Here is a 13,682-nt window from a genome sequence, read left to right as displayed (position 1 = left end):
TCACAGCATTGGGGTTGTGCAGAACAATAAGCACATGAAGGCATTTAATCTATGAAGCAATTTTAGGTCAAATATTTATTGGATTCCTTATAAAACAGTAAAAAGAATCAGATCCACTGGGACAAGCTTCCCAATTCAAGACATTTAAATACATATTGCAAACCAATTCTCTTGAGCATTGTGCATATAAAAGTGTCACAGTTCAGGTACTACAGAATAGAGCCTCTTTTTTTTTTCTTTTTCTATTAAAAAAACAGACAATATTTTCATTTCAGTCTCTAGCCGTGACAGAAGAAAAAAAAAAAGTCACACCCAGTTGTCCAGCCAGGGAAAATCCATCCCTGTATCCCCAACCTCAACGTGCCTGCATGTGGGGCAGGCAGGTAAAGCAGATACTGCTCAAGCCTGTACAGGATGCACAGACAGCACCCACAGGACAACTGCAGGACAGCTCTAAGATGAGGCAGGCAAAAGGATCTCTGTAGATCCACAAGGGTCACTCAGTTTTCCCCACCCTGCCCTTCCTTGGCCAGCTCAAGGATCACAGTGTTGCTCCTTCCTCCACCTCCCTTGTCCCGCTGTTGTCAGATCACCACTTGATAGCTGGGCTGCTTCATCTTCTGGTTGGTTCCCCAGAGTCCTGAAATATCCTGGTCGCTTTCAGACTGATCAAAATCCATGTCTGGAGACAGCAATACCTAGAAATGAGAACAGACAGATGCTGATGGAGTCAAAGGTCTCAGAGCTTCTCAGTACTGCTTGCTGAATGAGTCAAGCATTCCTACAGAGGGGTCTGTTGCCAGATCCAATCCTCCCTGGCCCATGGGTAAGGCCTCAAGGTCATCTAGACCATCTCTCCAACAACAGCCAAACAGATTTGGGCACAGGTACCACGACAATCTGGTGTCCCTTTCCTTGAGAGCAGAATGGGCAGCTGAAGGCTCTGATCCCCATGGGACAGAACTCACACGTGGACGTCCAGGCCTGGCTGAAGCCTCAGTGGAGATGTACAAAATCAAGGCCACACATTTTGGGAACAGCTGTACCACATGTAGACCTTTTCCCAGGCCCCCAGCTGCTTGTCACCTCCACAGCTCAGCCAGAAGGGCAAGCAGGGCTACAGGCTCAGCTTCAGCCATGGAGCCAGCTCAGGAGGGGTGTCCTAGCCTGGCAGCACCTCATTTCTGCCTGGCACAGCAGCTCCTGTCTCAGTCAGAGTTGTGGGAGCCAAAGCAGAGCACTGACACCTCTCACTGGTGTTTGAGGTAAAAAAAGCACTTTTTTTTTTCTTGCTGGAGGACCCAAAGGAACCCCTACACCCTCAGCAGTTAACTCCACACCTGAGGCTACCATGGGCTGCACTCAGCTGGCTGCCACCAGCCTGGAGCATTTGCAAGATGCAGATGGAGCCACGTGTGGGCATTTTTCAGCCACATCCTCTGGAAGAGGAAAAAGGCTGGATTTTATCCAGGGGATGGCTGCAGAAGAGCTGAAACCCAGTGCCAGCCAGCCCGCAGTGTGCATGGATAATATTAATGGCTGGACAGGTTAGAATCATTGAATCCTCGAGGCTGGAAAAGACCTCCTAGGCTGAGTCCAAGCATTAACTCAGCACTGCCAGGCTCACCAGTAAACCTAAATGTCTCTGAGCACCACATCTACATGTTTTTTCAACACTTCTAGGGATGGTGATTCCACCATTTCTCTGGGCAGCCTGTGCCAGTGCCTGACCACCCTTTCAGTAAAAAAAATTTTCCATAATATCCAATCTAACCCTCCTCTGGTGCAACTTGGGGCCATTCCCTCTTCTCCTCTTCTTGTTACCTGGGAGAAGAGACTGATCCCCACCTGGATAGAACCTCCTTTCAGGGAGCTGTAGGGAGGAATAAGGTCACCCCTGAGCCTCCTTTTCTCCTGCATCTCCATTTCCCTCAGCTGCTCCTCTTCAGAGCTGTGCTCCAGACCAGGCTGTTTGCTCAACCCTATCCCACCCCCATCCCCTCAAACACCCACATCTGGGCAGGAGAAGCTGCACTTGTCACCATGAAGTCCCCCTGTGCCTGACTCAGCAGCCTTCCAGCTCCAAGACCCAAGTCAAGGGATGGACTTTCATGGACTTTCAGCCCAGTGCTCACACACATTCCCAGAGCTCAGGATCCCTTGGGCAAAACCAGGAGCAGGGGAATTACTCCTGTCTCTATCTCCACACACAGCTGTGAATTAACATGCCCTCCACTTGTCAGCACTCAGGCAGCACCACAGGGCCAGTCACCACAGCAACAAAACCACTAAACAGGAAAAACACAACTCCAGTGAGTCAGTGACTTCAAAGCAGCAGAAGAGCCGCAGGGGAAGATTTCCTGCTCCCCACCCTCACACACACCCCAGCCCCTCCATCCAGGGCTGGTCTCCTCACAGTCAGACACCCAAAGGACAGCAGCAGAGCAGATTAAACTCTCTTCTTGTCCCCCTCATTGGTCTCAAGGAATACAGGACACACACTGAAAGGTTTCCATCTCTCTCACATGAAGATTTCCTCTGTTTATCACATTACTATTGTGATGCTGCTGGATCTGAAGAAACGTGTGTGTAATTACTCACAGGCAGCATTGTGAACTCACTAAGCTCTGCCAGGCTGGTTGTGGGGTTTGTTGAACTGGTGATTTGGGTGGCTTTCAGCTGAAAACTCAAATCCCCTTGCAGCCAAGCAGGGATGGTGACACCCACCAAGCAGGGTGTTGTGCACCCAGACCCATCCAGGCTGCCACCTGCCCACCACACACTTCACAGAATTCACAGAATGACTGGGTTGGTAGAGACCTTCAAGATCATCAAGTCCAACCCATGCCCCAACACCTCACTTCTAAGAAGCTACATGAGCAACAGTGCCCCAGTAACCTTTCCACAATTGCCCAGGAAGCAGCACCATGAGAGAGCACCTCATTGCCCTGACAGCCACAGGTCACACCCTCAGGTATCATTTGCAAGCCCAACTCCAATTTGGGAGTTTTCAGAACAACTTGGACATGGGCTCTTTCCCTGCTGATGCATCCAGGTCAGGGTCACAGTGTGGTGGGACACACATGGTTTCCCAGTGCTGGGACAATGTGCTGCTGTCTCACTCAGCAGCCCTCAAACACCTCACATTCCACAGAGTGATTTGCCACGAGTCAGGAGGGCTGTGAGGTGGGACAGTTTCCTTCCAGAAGCACCTCTGTGTCCACCTTAATTTATCTTCCCTGTAAGGACCTGGTACCTCAGCTCACCACAGGTTTGAGCTAATTTAAAAAAAAAAAAAAAATTGTTTCTTGGCAAAATCCAACTTGCTCTTGGACTAAATGTTTCAGTATAAGTAAGCACCATTGAATTGGTGTCTATCAGCATCTTCATCTAATGAGTGCCAAAATACAGAGTTCCTTATGAAGGGAATTAGGGCAGGTGCTGAACTCCATCCTGACCAGAGGCAGGCCTTCATGCAGTATATTTATTAACTGTCCTTCCAGCCTCACAGTAGCCTCTAATTTCACCTTAATTTTTCTCACAAGTACCACTGTTACTGGACTTTTGCTTTAAGGGTTGTCTCTAAAAATGTAAGCCTTCAGGAAAGGAACAGAAACTCATCCACCTCCCTGGGGAAAGAAAAAACAACTGAAAAAAGATCAAATAAAACATTATTAAAACTGACTTGTTTTCCCTGAGTGGAGGAAACAAAGAAATCACTGATAAGATCTAAAGTTCATGGGAGTTACAAGGGCAAGGGAAAAAAAGCCTCAGGTCAAGGGCAGGACACATACAAAGCAAAAATAAGGGCCTTGCAGATGAATTAGTTTCCCCAGGCTGAACAGCACTGGATGCAAACTGGCATTCAAGAGATCCTTTTCTATCCCACAAGAGGGGAGAAAAAAATTACTCCATGAACATTTACAAGGCAGGGCAGGGGACTGAAACAACACAAAGCTTAAGACTGACATGGAAGGAAAGAAGGATGAGATTCTTCCAACCATAAGAGGGAGTTTGTCCCTTACAGGGATTCAGTGTAAAAGAAGCAGTAAGAGCTCATCCTCTGGTTCACCAAAGGAGCTTTAAAGCCCTCAAGAGGCTGCCACTTCCTTGGCTGCAGGCACAGATCCAGCAGGATTGCTGCTGCTGGGTTTCTTCTTGCTGCCCAGCTGCTCTACCAAGCCAAGGACAGAGATGAGGTTTCCTGCTGCGCCTGGAGAAAGCACAGAGGGTGGGCTTGCAACAGGTTAACTCCAGCCCACTCTCTCCATTCTCCTTCCTATCTCTGCCCCTCCTTTTCCAAACACAAACTGCTGGTTCATGTGAAAATAATGCCACTCCATTGGTGAGATAGGCAGAGGGCTGAAATTCAAGTCAGCAGTGAGCTGGGGAGCTGGTGGCGCCTGCAGCGAGACAGCCCTGATGAACCCTGATAAACCTGTGGGACACACTAGCTCTGCCCTGCACTCCTCAGCCCCCCTTCCTCCTCCACTGGGCAGCAGGGAAACATGAAATTCCCCCACTTGAACAGGTGATTAGCAGCAACAAGCCCAGAAAATGCTCATTTTCTGCTTTTGAGCCTAAATTCCAGTCAATCCAGCTGTAGGGCTCAGCCAGTCAACATGATCTTTAGTTCACAGCTTAAGAAGCTGACACCTGAAGCAGGAGCTTAAGGCTATTCCTCAAGGCCCAGTGCCAAGAAAGAGTTGGAAAACAGGTCACCCACTTCTGTATTTCCTCATAAACTTCCTTCTCTACCCAAAATATTTGTTGGCCAGAGGCACAGGAACATGTCTGAGCATGAAGGAGGCGATCCCTGCAGACTGCTGTGAGGAGAAACCAGTCCTCTTGGTACTGCAGTGATGGATCAGAGGGTTTCAGGATGAACAGATGACCTGCACATTGTTGAATTTCTGCTGAAGTCTTCAGAGAAAAGCAGTCAGGTACTTGGAAGGTGAGAGAAACCTTTGACAGAAAGTGGCAGATTGTGGGAATTGTTTCCACTACTTGAAATCTCCAGCCTGTTGACCTGCCAGAAGAGGCTTTCTTAGCATCTGGAAATTAGCAGGTATTGTTCCTTCCAGTTATCCATTTCCCAATAAATATTTTACAGTGAACACTGCAGTGAAGCTTTCATTTGGCAAAGATAAAGCAAGCTTTGAAGCTGAGGCTGTGTGTGTGTTTTATGCTGCTGGACAGGCTCACGTTACCAGATGACTGAAAGAGCCACTCACCAGGTAACAGTGAGTTGGGAATAAGTAATTTCAGTGGAACATTCAAGGCCATTGATGTTCTTTGGTCTCTATGCACTTGGTAGGAGGCAAGAACAGACCCTAGGGTTCTACTCCCACATTGAAATGAGAGTTTAACCACAGACTTGAAATACAGTAGAACAGGAAAAGAGTTTGTGCTCCTGCTGCCCCAAGAGCAAAGGCAGGTCATGGACTGTAAATTTTGTTTTTTTCAGCTCTGAAGTGGGCATCACAAGACTTCCCTCTCTCACGAGGGGGAATATGTTCAGGCTTGATCCTCACAGCCCTTCATGCTGTCCCAGAGAGCTCCCCAAACACTTGCAGTGTTCCAGTGGAACAAGGCAGAGGTGCAGCTCCACCTCCATGGAGCAGCAGTTCCTGTGACACCTGCACAGCAGCCACCCCCTGTGAGCCTGGATGCTGCCAGGTGTGGTTCCAAAAGCTGTGAAGGAGGTCCTTGTCTCAAACACAGAGATGTCACCTCCTCAGCTCTGCTTCTGAGCTGGTGTCATTCTGACAGAGCTTGGGCCTTCAGGAACACATCCAGTGAGCAGGGCAGGGCTTGACCACCAGGAGCTGTTCATCCAGAGGCAGGGCCAGCAGCAGTGACCCTCTTGTCCCAAGAGCTGCTCCCATCTGCCTGCCCTCCCTGCTAGAGCCAGGACTCCTCTGACACTGCACCAGCAGCGGCCACTTTCCCTTTGCACCCCTGGGTCACAGAAGCCTTGGCTGCTGTGCCCACACTGTTAAACCACTGCCACCTCTGTGTGTGCTGCAGTGTCACCAGTGATGGGCCATCCCATCTATCAGCACAGGAGATGAGTTACTCCTTATGAAAGAACTCTCAGAGAGCAGGAGCTATTTCTGTCCATCCTAAATTCCTCAGCAGGAGCTCCTCCAGGAGCCGGGCTGCGATTGCCAGAAATTATCTTATCTTGGTAAGACTCACCAGTGAGCTGCAGGATATCAGCAGCTGTACACAGAGCACACTGAAACCAGGCCTGGGTGCCAGGAGAAGGAAGGGAATTCCTCCCAGGGACCAAGATTGTGGACTCTGCCCAAAGGTCAGTGAGAAGTAGACACCACCTACCCAACAAACCCCACATGATGAAGAAGAACAAAGTCTGCTGGAACTGCAGCATTTCCTCCCCCATCATAACTTTCAAGTGTTGGGCTCAGACTACACAAAACACAGCCTCCTCCAGCTAAGGGACAATAATCTGGTTGAAAAAATACCAAATGCTGACAAAAATAGGATTCCCAGCTAAGCCTTGTCCTCTAAAAGGAACGCTAACAATTACAGAGAGGAAAGTAAGCTCTTCCCAGCCAAAATTAATTACAATTAAACATAGAAAAGCTCAGAGGGACAGTTTTAGCCTGCACACACAGATCAGTGCAGAAGCCAGCTCATCCCCCTAAGACATTGTCATCATCCAGGGCAGTATTTCAGCAACACTTCCTGGGCTGTGGCACTGCTCATGGTTAGAGAGAGTTTGACTTTGCAGGGTGATCACCCATGAAGCACCACCCCAAGTCCAGGCAATGTGATGCTCTGTTACAAGGCTGTAGTAAAACACACAGACCATCCCACAAATCTGCATCTTGGTCTGAAACACAAGTTTGCATCCCTGGTCTTACCTGAGATTCCTCAGTCCTCCTGGCCCGAGGAGTTTCTGTGGATCCATTGATGTCTAGGGTATCCTTCTGCTTGTATTTTCTCATGATCAAGCTGTCCACAACCCAGAACATAATGGCCTTGGGGAGAAAGAAGTTACATCAACAGATTGCAGAGACCAAAACGCAGAGTCAATCAATCACAGATATTTCTTCTCCTCTTGGGTTCTCCAGACATCCAGCCTTGATCAACCTCACATCTAAATCAGCCCTGCATCAATTGTGTCCGTGGTGATTGGATGAGTCCAATTCCTTAAGTCCCTTCTTACACAAGTCCTATTGTTTCCAAATTAAATAAGACCACAACAGACTGAGTTTCCACCAGAACATAACCACTGAACCAAGCTCCATCCAAAGCTCATCTGCCTGAACCAGTCCCTGGTCAGTTCTCTGAGGACCAGAATCTGCTTTCCAACGTGGAAATGCAGCCTGGGATGGTGGAGAGAGGCAGATCAATCCAACTTTGCCAGTGCTGCATCGATTGCAATGTGCGTGGGATGAGCAGAAAGCGAGTTCAACTCCCTGCTTGCCCAGGGAGCATCTGAGTGTTAACACCTTGTTCCCACTTCCCACCTTAGCAGGAACTGAGCAGCAGCTCAAGGATGACCCAGAATCAGGGGAACCAGGAAAAAACTGAGCTTTCAAGAGGTTTTCTCAAACTGGTTTTCATAAGAACAACAGTTCTGGGTTACCCTGAGCACCTTGTCTTGCTGTAATACAATCTGACATCCAGCCAAATGACTGGATTGTCAGGGTCGCAAGCCATCCTATAGGACATTTAAGGGTTTTGGGCATCCCCATGCTGTTGAGATGAGCTCTCACTTAACAAGACCCAGCTTCATTCCAAGGGGTGAAGGGTCAGGCCCACAGCAGCTCAGAGAAAGGGACAGGAATTGAGGACAGAGACTGTGGCAGTGACAGATTTGTGACCGACAGATTTCTTTACACACCCTCCACCCTGTCCCAGGCACTTCAAGGCTGCCCCCAGCCAGTCCCGGGGCACTCCCATGAGGGTGCACTGCAATCTCCAAACCAGCCCCCCCAGCACTTGCAGAGGCACCACTCACATTGACTATGAAAGGCACAACAAACATCACCAGGACGAGCTCCAGCTGAGGGTTTGGGATGTAACCCAGGAGGATCTGCTGAAGCTGCAGAGGAGAAAACATTTAGAACACTTAACATTATTTAGAAAACTTTAGCATTATTTGAACAGCTCTGTTGCAAGACCTTTGATGAAAACTGCTTGTCTTCTTACATGAGCAGCCAGAGCTCTGCAGCCTGTGCTTTAACCCAGCTCTTTAAAGATTACACAGGATATTCCCTTAGCCCAGCTGCCAAACACATGATTTTGTGCAAAAACAAGTCTTTCAGTGTAACTATCCATGACAACAACTGGTGGGACTTCCCCTGGCTCCCTGGAGCTCATCTGCAGAACAAGGACAGCAGCCACGAACAGTAATGGAGAGGAATCCAGCAGCATCTCTGGATCTGGATTGGTGCTGCTGGAGAAGTTCACATCCAAGTGTGAGCACGGTGGGCTACTGGGTTTGAAGGACAGTCCTTGAAGAGATAAGTGCTCCCAGACTGCTGGAGATAACTCTTCAGTCACACACAGTGCCTGGTACCTCAGAGCCTGCTGGAGATAACTCTTCAGTCACACACAGTGCCTGGTACCTCAGAGCCTGCTGAAAGAGGACTCCAAGCTGGAGTTACCCTGACTCTCAGAATGAGGTTTTCACACCCATCACACCTACCTGCCAACAGGTAAGTGGCTAAAAGCCCCACAGGCTATTATTGTTATTTTTTTAAAGATGAACTTCTGATCAACACAGTTAACACTGCTGGCATACAGAAGCAGCTGAGCAGGAAAAGACAACACACTACTCACATGGAACTTTCCAAATTAATCTCTAATCCCCCAGTTTAAGCATGGGATCACAAAACACCAACATGGACTGACTTGACAGAATAACATAGAAATCCTCTGGCAGAACTGAAGGAGCTCAGCTGCCAGCCCAGCCCATTTTAGCCTTCCAAGAATGGGAAAGAAAATTAAAGCATCATCTTATTCCATTAGCTTTTGACTAGCAAGAGAGTGCACCAGAAGCCAAACCATTGTGAAAGTCATGTTTCCCAAAATTTAAGTAATAGCTAATGATTACAGAGTGATGTCAATAAGTGTGAGGATTAAAAGCCTTCAATAATGGGAACCATGAATCAGGCAAAGCAAAAAAAACCAAAAAAACACAACAGCTACAGCTAGAAAAACACTGCTTACCTTTGTCCAACCAGGGATAAGCAGGACAAGGCTAATCACAGTCTTCTCAAAAACCATTATCAGCAAGTAGAGGATACACTGGCCAATCCAGGCAGCAGCTTGTGGAGGGTCACCTGGAAAAACAGAATGTTAAATCTGGCACAGAGGGCAGGAGGAGAGCCTTGCAGAAAAGTTGCCTCATGCTTGATACTGACCCTCTTCTTTACAAGGACCAGTCAGTACCTGCACGCTCTTCTATAAAATAAAGTAAATGCAAATAAATAATTAAAAATATAACCTGCAATGTGCTCCCTGCCAAGCCTTACCAACACAGTTACCAGAAACAGTTTGAAAATTTCCAGTCACCATTTTTACTACAAGCAGCATAACTTCTCAGGCCTGAACAGAATTAGTTCATTGTGCTGATGAAGTGAAGGGCTGGTTATGTGATACTGTCTGAGCAAGAGACAGGGGCTCCATCACCCCAGGTTTTAAAGCGATTCACTCAAAAAGAATCAATGCTAATTAAATATGAATGTTTCCAATGGGGTACTCACCAAGAAATAAGGAAAAGCATATTTGTATTGTTAACAACAATAATGGTTCTGTATCTATTACATGTGCTTGCCTCAGCCCTCTGTGAGCACCCTGCCAGCTGGTTATCACCTCCCCTGGCTCACCAGAATATCTCAGGTCTGCAAAACTGAGCTACTGTATCTGGCTCAGGAAAGCTGCAGCATTTCCTCTTACCACTTAAAGACAAAGATAACCCCTGGCAACACTTGTTCCCAGCATAATCTGCCCAGAATTGCTAATTCCATCCGTGCAAGGGAGCCTGTGCAGTTGGCACTGAGGGATGGCAGCAGCCTGGGAGCCCTGCTTCACTTCTGTCCACTTTTCAGCACAATTCTGTCAGGATGTGACAGGGGGAGACAACACCAGCAGTCTGCAAAGACACATTTATCCACACCAGTAAAAACCTCTGGCCACAAAAACCAGCAGCACATGCTGGGATTTGGGGAGAGCTGGTGTCCAACCCAGCCCCAGCTCCGTGGGATCAGCTTCCCAGCAAGTGCAAAATAGGTTTTTAGGTAGATTTCTCCTTATTCTGTCATTTGTTAGCAACATACCAGAACACCTGCCTCGTTGCAAAGCCACAGCTAAAAAGCTGAGGCATCCTGGTAGTGTCCAAGGTAGGATCCCCTCGTGCCCCAAATTCTTAATTGCTCAAGCCATGACTGAGAAGGAAGCAATGAAGAGGAGAGGGAAGGAGGGAAGCCAAGGGTGCAGGGATGAGGAGAGCAAGCAGAGAGAGCCAAACCAGCAGGAACTGCATGGAGGGAAGGCAGGAAGAGGGAGCCAGGAAGGTTATGTGGAAGCACACCCAGCAGAGCCTGTGGAGATTTCAGAGAGAGGAATCTCTGCTCCCTGGCAGGCAACAGCTTAATGGGTGGTCTGTGAGGAGATGGGAGCAGTGTTGGAGGCAGCTGGCAGCCACAGGCTGGTGTCAGAGAGGCTTTGATCCTCCTAAAAGCCTCTCCCAATAGATTAGGATGCCTGTCTGCCTTTGGCACACACGCTGGGTCTAGTGAACCTTTTTGCCCCATACCCCAAAACAAACCGATTCTTCCAGAAAACCCCACATTATCACCACCCATCAGAGCTCTGAGTACAAACAAAACAGGAAAACAAACACATCCGTTGTATCCTTCCTGCATTTGAACTCTTTCCCTTCTGCTCTGTGTTGTCAGCTGTGCTCTGTCCCCCGTGGAGGGACAGGACCAAAGCCACAGCACCCTTTGTGAGTTGGCTCTCTGTGACAGCACTCCCCTCTGTCATCTCAGCTTGCCCAAAAAGCAGCAGCAGGTTTGAGATGTCTCCCAAATACCTGCCCCCTTGCAGGGACAGGTCACTACCATTCCTCACCACAACCAGGGCTCTTTGCTCTTCATTCTGTGCCCTGCACAGCTCGGGGCAGGTTTTGGCTCACCAGGCCAAAGAAGAGAAAGAAGAAATTAATATTCTCCTTCACCCCGAGGGATGCACCCACCCTGACAGCTCTCTTCCAGCAGCATTCCTAGTGCTCCCCACCACCAGCAAACTTCCTTGGAACAGCCCAAGAACCACTGGAGCCCGTGGCAACCACACACAGACCCTAGGAAAGACAACCTGCTTCTTAACCCACCCTAGGCATGGACTTGCCTGGGTATTCAGAGCTTCCATGCCCAACAGGGAAATCAGAGGGTGTTTCCACTGTTATTTTTCCCTGCATCCTGACCTCCCAAGGACAGGAGGCTGCTCTGTACCAAAATGATTCAAGATAAAGGTGAAAAAAAAACAGCAGCATGGCCTTAAGGGCTACAATGGTGACTTAAGAGACAGCAGCTCATTTCCACTTTACCAAGGAATGCAGCTGTCTGCTTCTCACCTCAGCAGGTGTGGGGTCATCCGAGGACCACTGACCCACCCCAGTGTCCATCACCCACTAATCCACCACCTACCCCCGCTGATTCACCCAACTCTGGCCAGCACCAGGAACGTTCAAGTCAACATTTTCTGGAACCTCATCAGAGCAGCTTCTGGTGTGCTCCCTAGACAAGCCCATCTGACAGATTTGCCCCATCTCCTTCCACAGTAGGGAAAGGCTGGAAGACTGGAGCTGAGCTCATGTAAGTGCTGCTTTCCTCCAGAAAGCTGCTCAGAGGCATCCTCAGATTGAGCCTGATGTCTTTGGTGGATCAAGAGTGCCCAGAGGTGCCCTGATCTGTGGGTGGGAAAGGATTCTTCTCACAGGAAGTGTTTCTGTACATAAATCTTGAGGAGAGCTCACAAGACTTTCAGCCACACTAGCAAAAAGTAATCTGCTACCTGGAGGCTAAAAAAAAATTAGAGTAAAACAGATGTCCTCCTCTTTCCTACAAGGAAAGGAAAACTCTGAACACAGCAGGGTGGGGAATTGGTCTGAATGACCTTTGCAGCCTCCACATCACACCTGCTGGGTGATTTTATGTATCACACTCCCTCTGAACCCTTCCAGTTTCTTGTCCCTGGTTCTAGCTGGGAGGTTAACACAGGACATCTCAGCTCTACACATGGAGTCTATCACAAACCTCTCCCTTTAGCTTAGAGAACAGCCTCTGCTAAAACCTTCCTGCAGCCATCTCCCATCCTCATGGAAATTAACATCCTTCTTCACCCCGAAGGATGCGCCCACTGAATTATGACTGCTCTCCTCCAGCAGCATTCCTAGTGCTCCCCTCCACCAGCAAAACTTCCTTGGAGCATCCCAAGACCCACTGGAGGCCGTGGCAAGCTCACACAAACGTGTCTCACACTCCAGTGGTGCGTGGGAGCCCAACTGCTGGGGAGCCAGAGCAGCAGTGCCTGAGGTATTGGAGCTGTTACCACACAACAGGATTAGTTTTAATCCAGGCTGCCTAATGCACCCAGCTGTCAGCACAGCCCACATGTTACTGCCAGACAGCTTTATTTACAGTCTTCTGGGGACTGCCGTGCACAGAGCAGGTAGGAAAAAAAGCTCAATCACAGCCAAAGTGGAGGGTTCAGGGGGTTTGAGGAAAGGCAAGCATTTGAAAGCACTGGAAGTTGTACTGAATGACAAGGTGGGGGTAGAAAAAGTAAATAAAAACTTCTTAGGAGACACACAAATGGTACCTCTAAAACCAAGGGATCTAATTAACAGCGCCAAGTACAGAGAGTAGGAAATAGCAGTAAACCCTGAATTGTGTGAAATGCTCAACTGGAGGGCAAACTCAGGTTTTTAGAGATAGGAATGTGATGCATCAGAGCAGCCAGATGGGTCCAGGGGACACCCCAGACCCTCTCTGGCATTTTCTGCACCTGAACTAAAACAATTGAATCGCAGAATGGTGTGGGTTGGAAGGGACCCCATGAGCAGGGACACCTCCCACTAGACCAGGTTGTCCAAAACCCATCCAAACCTGGCCTTGAACACTTCCAGGGATGGGGCATTCCCAGCTCACCTGGAAAACCTGTCACACTGCTGAAGCAGAGAAAAGTGAGTGCACAGTTGGAATCTGTCCCCAGTGTGCAGTGTCACACCACTGCTCTGGATCTTTGGTCCCTGTGGATATTCAAACTGCAGGGACAGTGTTGCTGTCATCCAAATGCAGAGGTTGCCTGTAGTTATGATATTTTATGAAATCCCTTTGCTAGGATTTTCTTCTCCTGAGAAGCTGAGGAGGCCTCAGCTTCAAGTGTAAACAATTTGTTATCTGCTACTGTGGGATGCAGCAGGTGCTTTCTTGATTGGTCAATGTGAGATGTTTCACCTTGCTGACCAATCAAGAAAACAGCAGTTCTTGGACTCTCTGGGAGTCACAGAACTTTGTTATTTATTCCTTTCTATTCCTGTCTCGCCTTCTAATAAATCTTTCTCTCTACTCTTTATAGTATAGTTATAGTGTGGTCTTTTTAATGTAATATATGTCATAATATAATAAACCAGCCTTCTG

The 13,682-nt window shown here is 48.4% G+C and overlaps 1 protein-coding gene across 1 annotated transcript in view; it reads right to left on the bottom strand.

The window, feature by feature from the left end:
- Positions 1 to 43: 43 nt before the first annotated feature.
- Positions 44 to 13,682, bottom strand: part of LOC119708155 (store-operated calcium entry regulator STIMATE-like) — a 31,225-nt gene continuing 17,586 nt past the window's right edge. The window contains exons 5-8 of the mRNA XM_038154208.1: positions 9,208 to 9,320; positions 7,994 to 8,077; positions 6,891 to 7,007; positions 44 to 698 (exon numbers count right to left, since the gene is read on the bottom strand). Of these exons, the coding sequence (XP_038010136.1) occupies positions 585 to 698; positions 6,891 to 7,007; positions 7,994 to 8,077; positions 9,208 to 9,320 (428 nt within the window). The 3' untranslated portion in view covers positions 44 to 584. The remainder of the gene's footprint in view (positions 699 to 6,890; positions 7,008 to 7,993; positions 8,078 to 9,207; positions 9,321 to 13,682) is intronic.

This window comes from Motacilla alba, chromosome 1A, assembly GCF_015832195.1.
Source record: "Motacilla alba alba isolate MOTALB_02 chromosome 1A, Motacilla_alba_V1.0_pri, whole genome shotgun sequence".
In the NCBI taxonomy this organism is placed as follows: Eukaryota; Metazoa; Chordata; class Aves; order Passeriformes; family Motacillidae; genus Motacilla; species Motacilla alba.
This window is presented reverse-complemented; position numbering and strand designations above follow the sequence as displayed.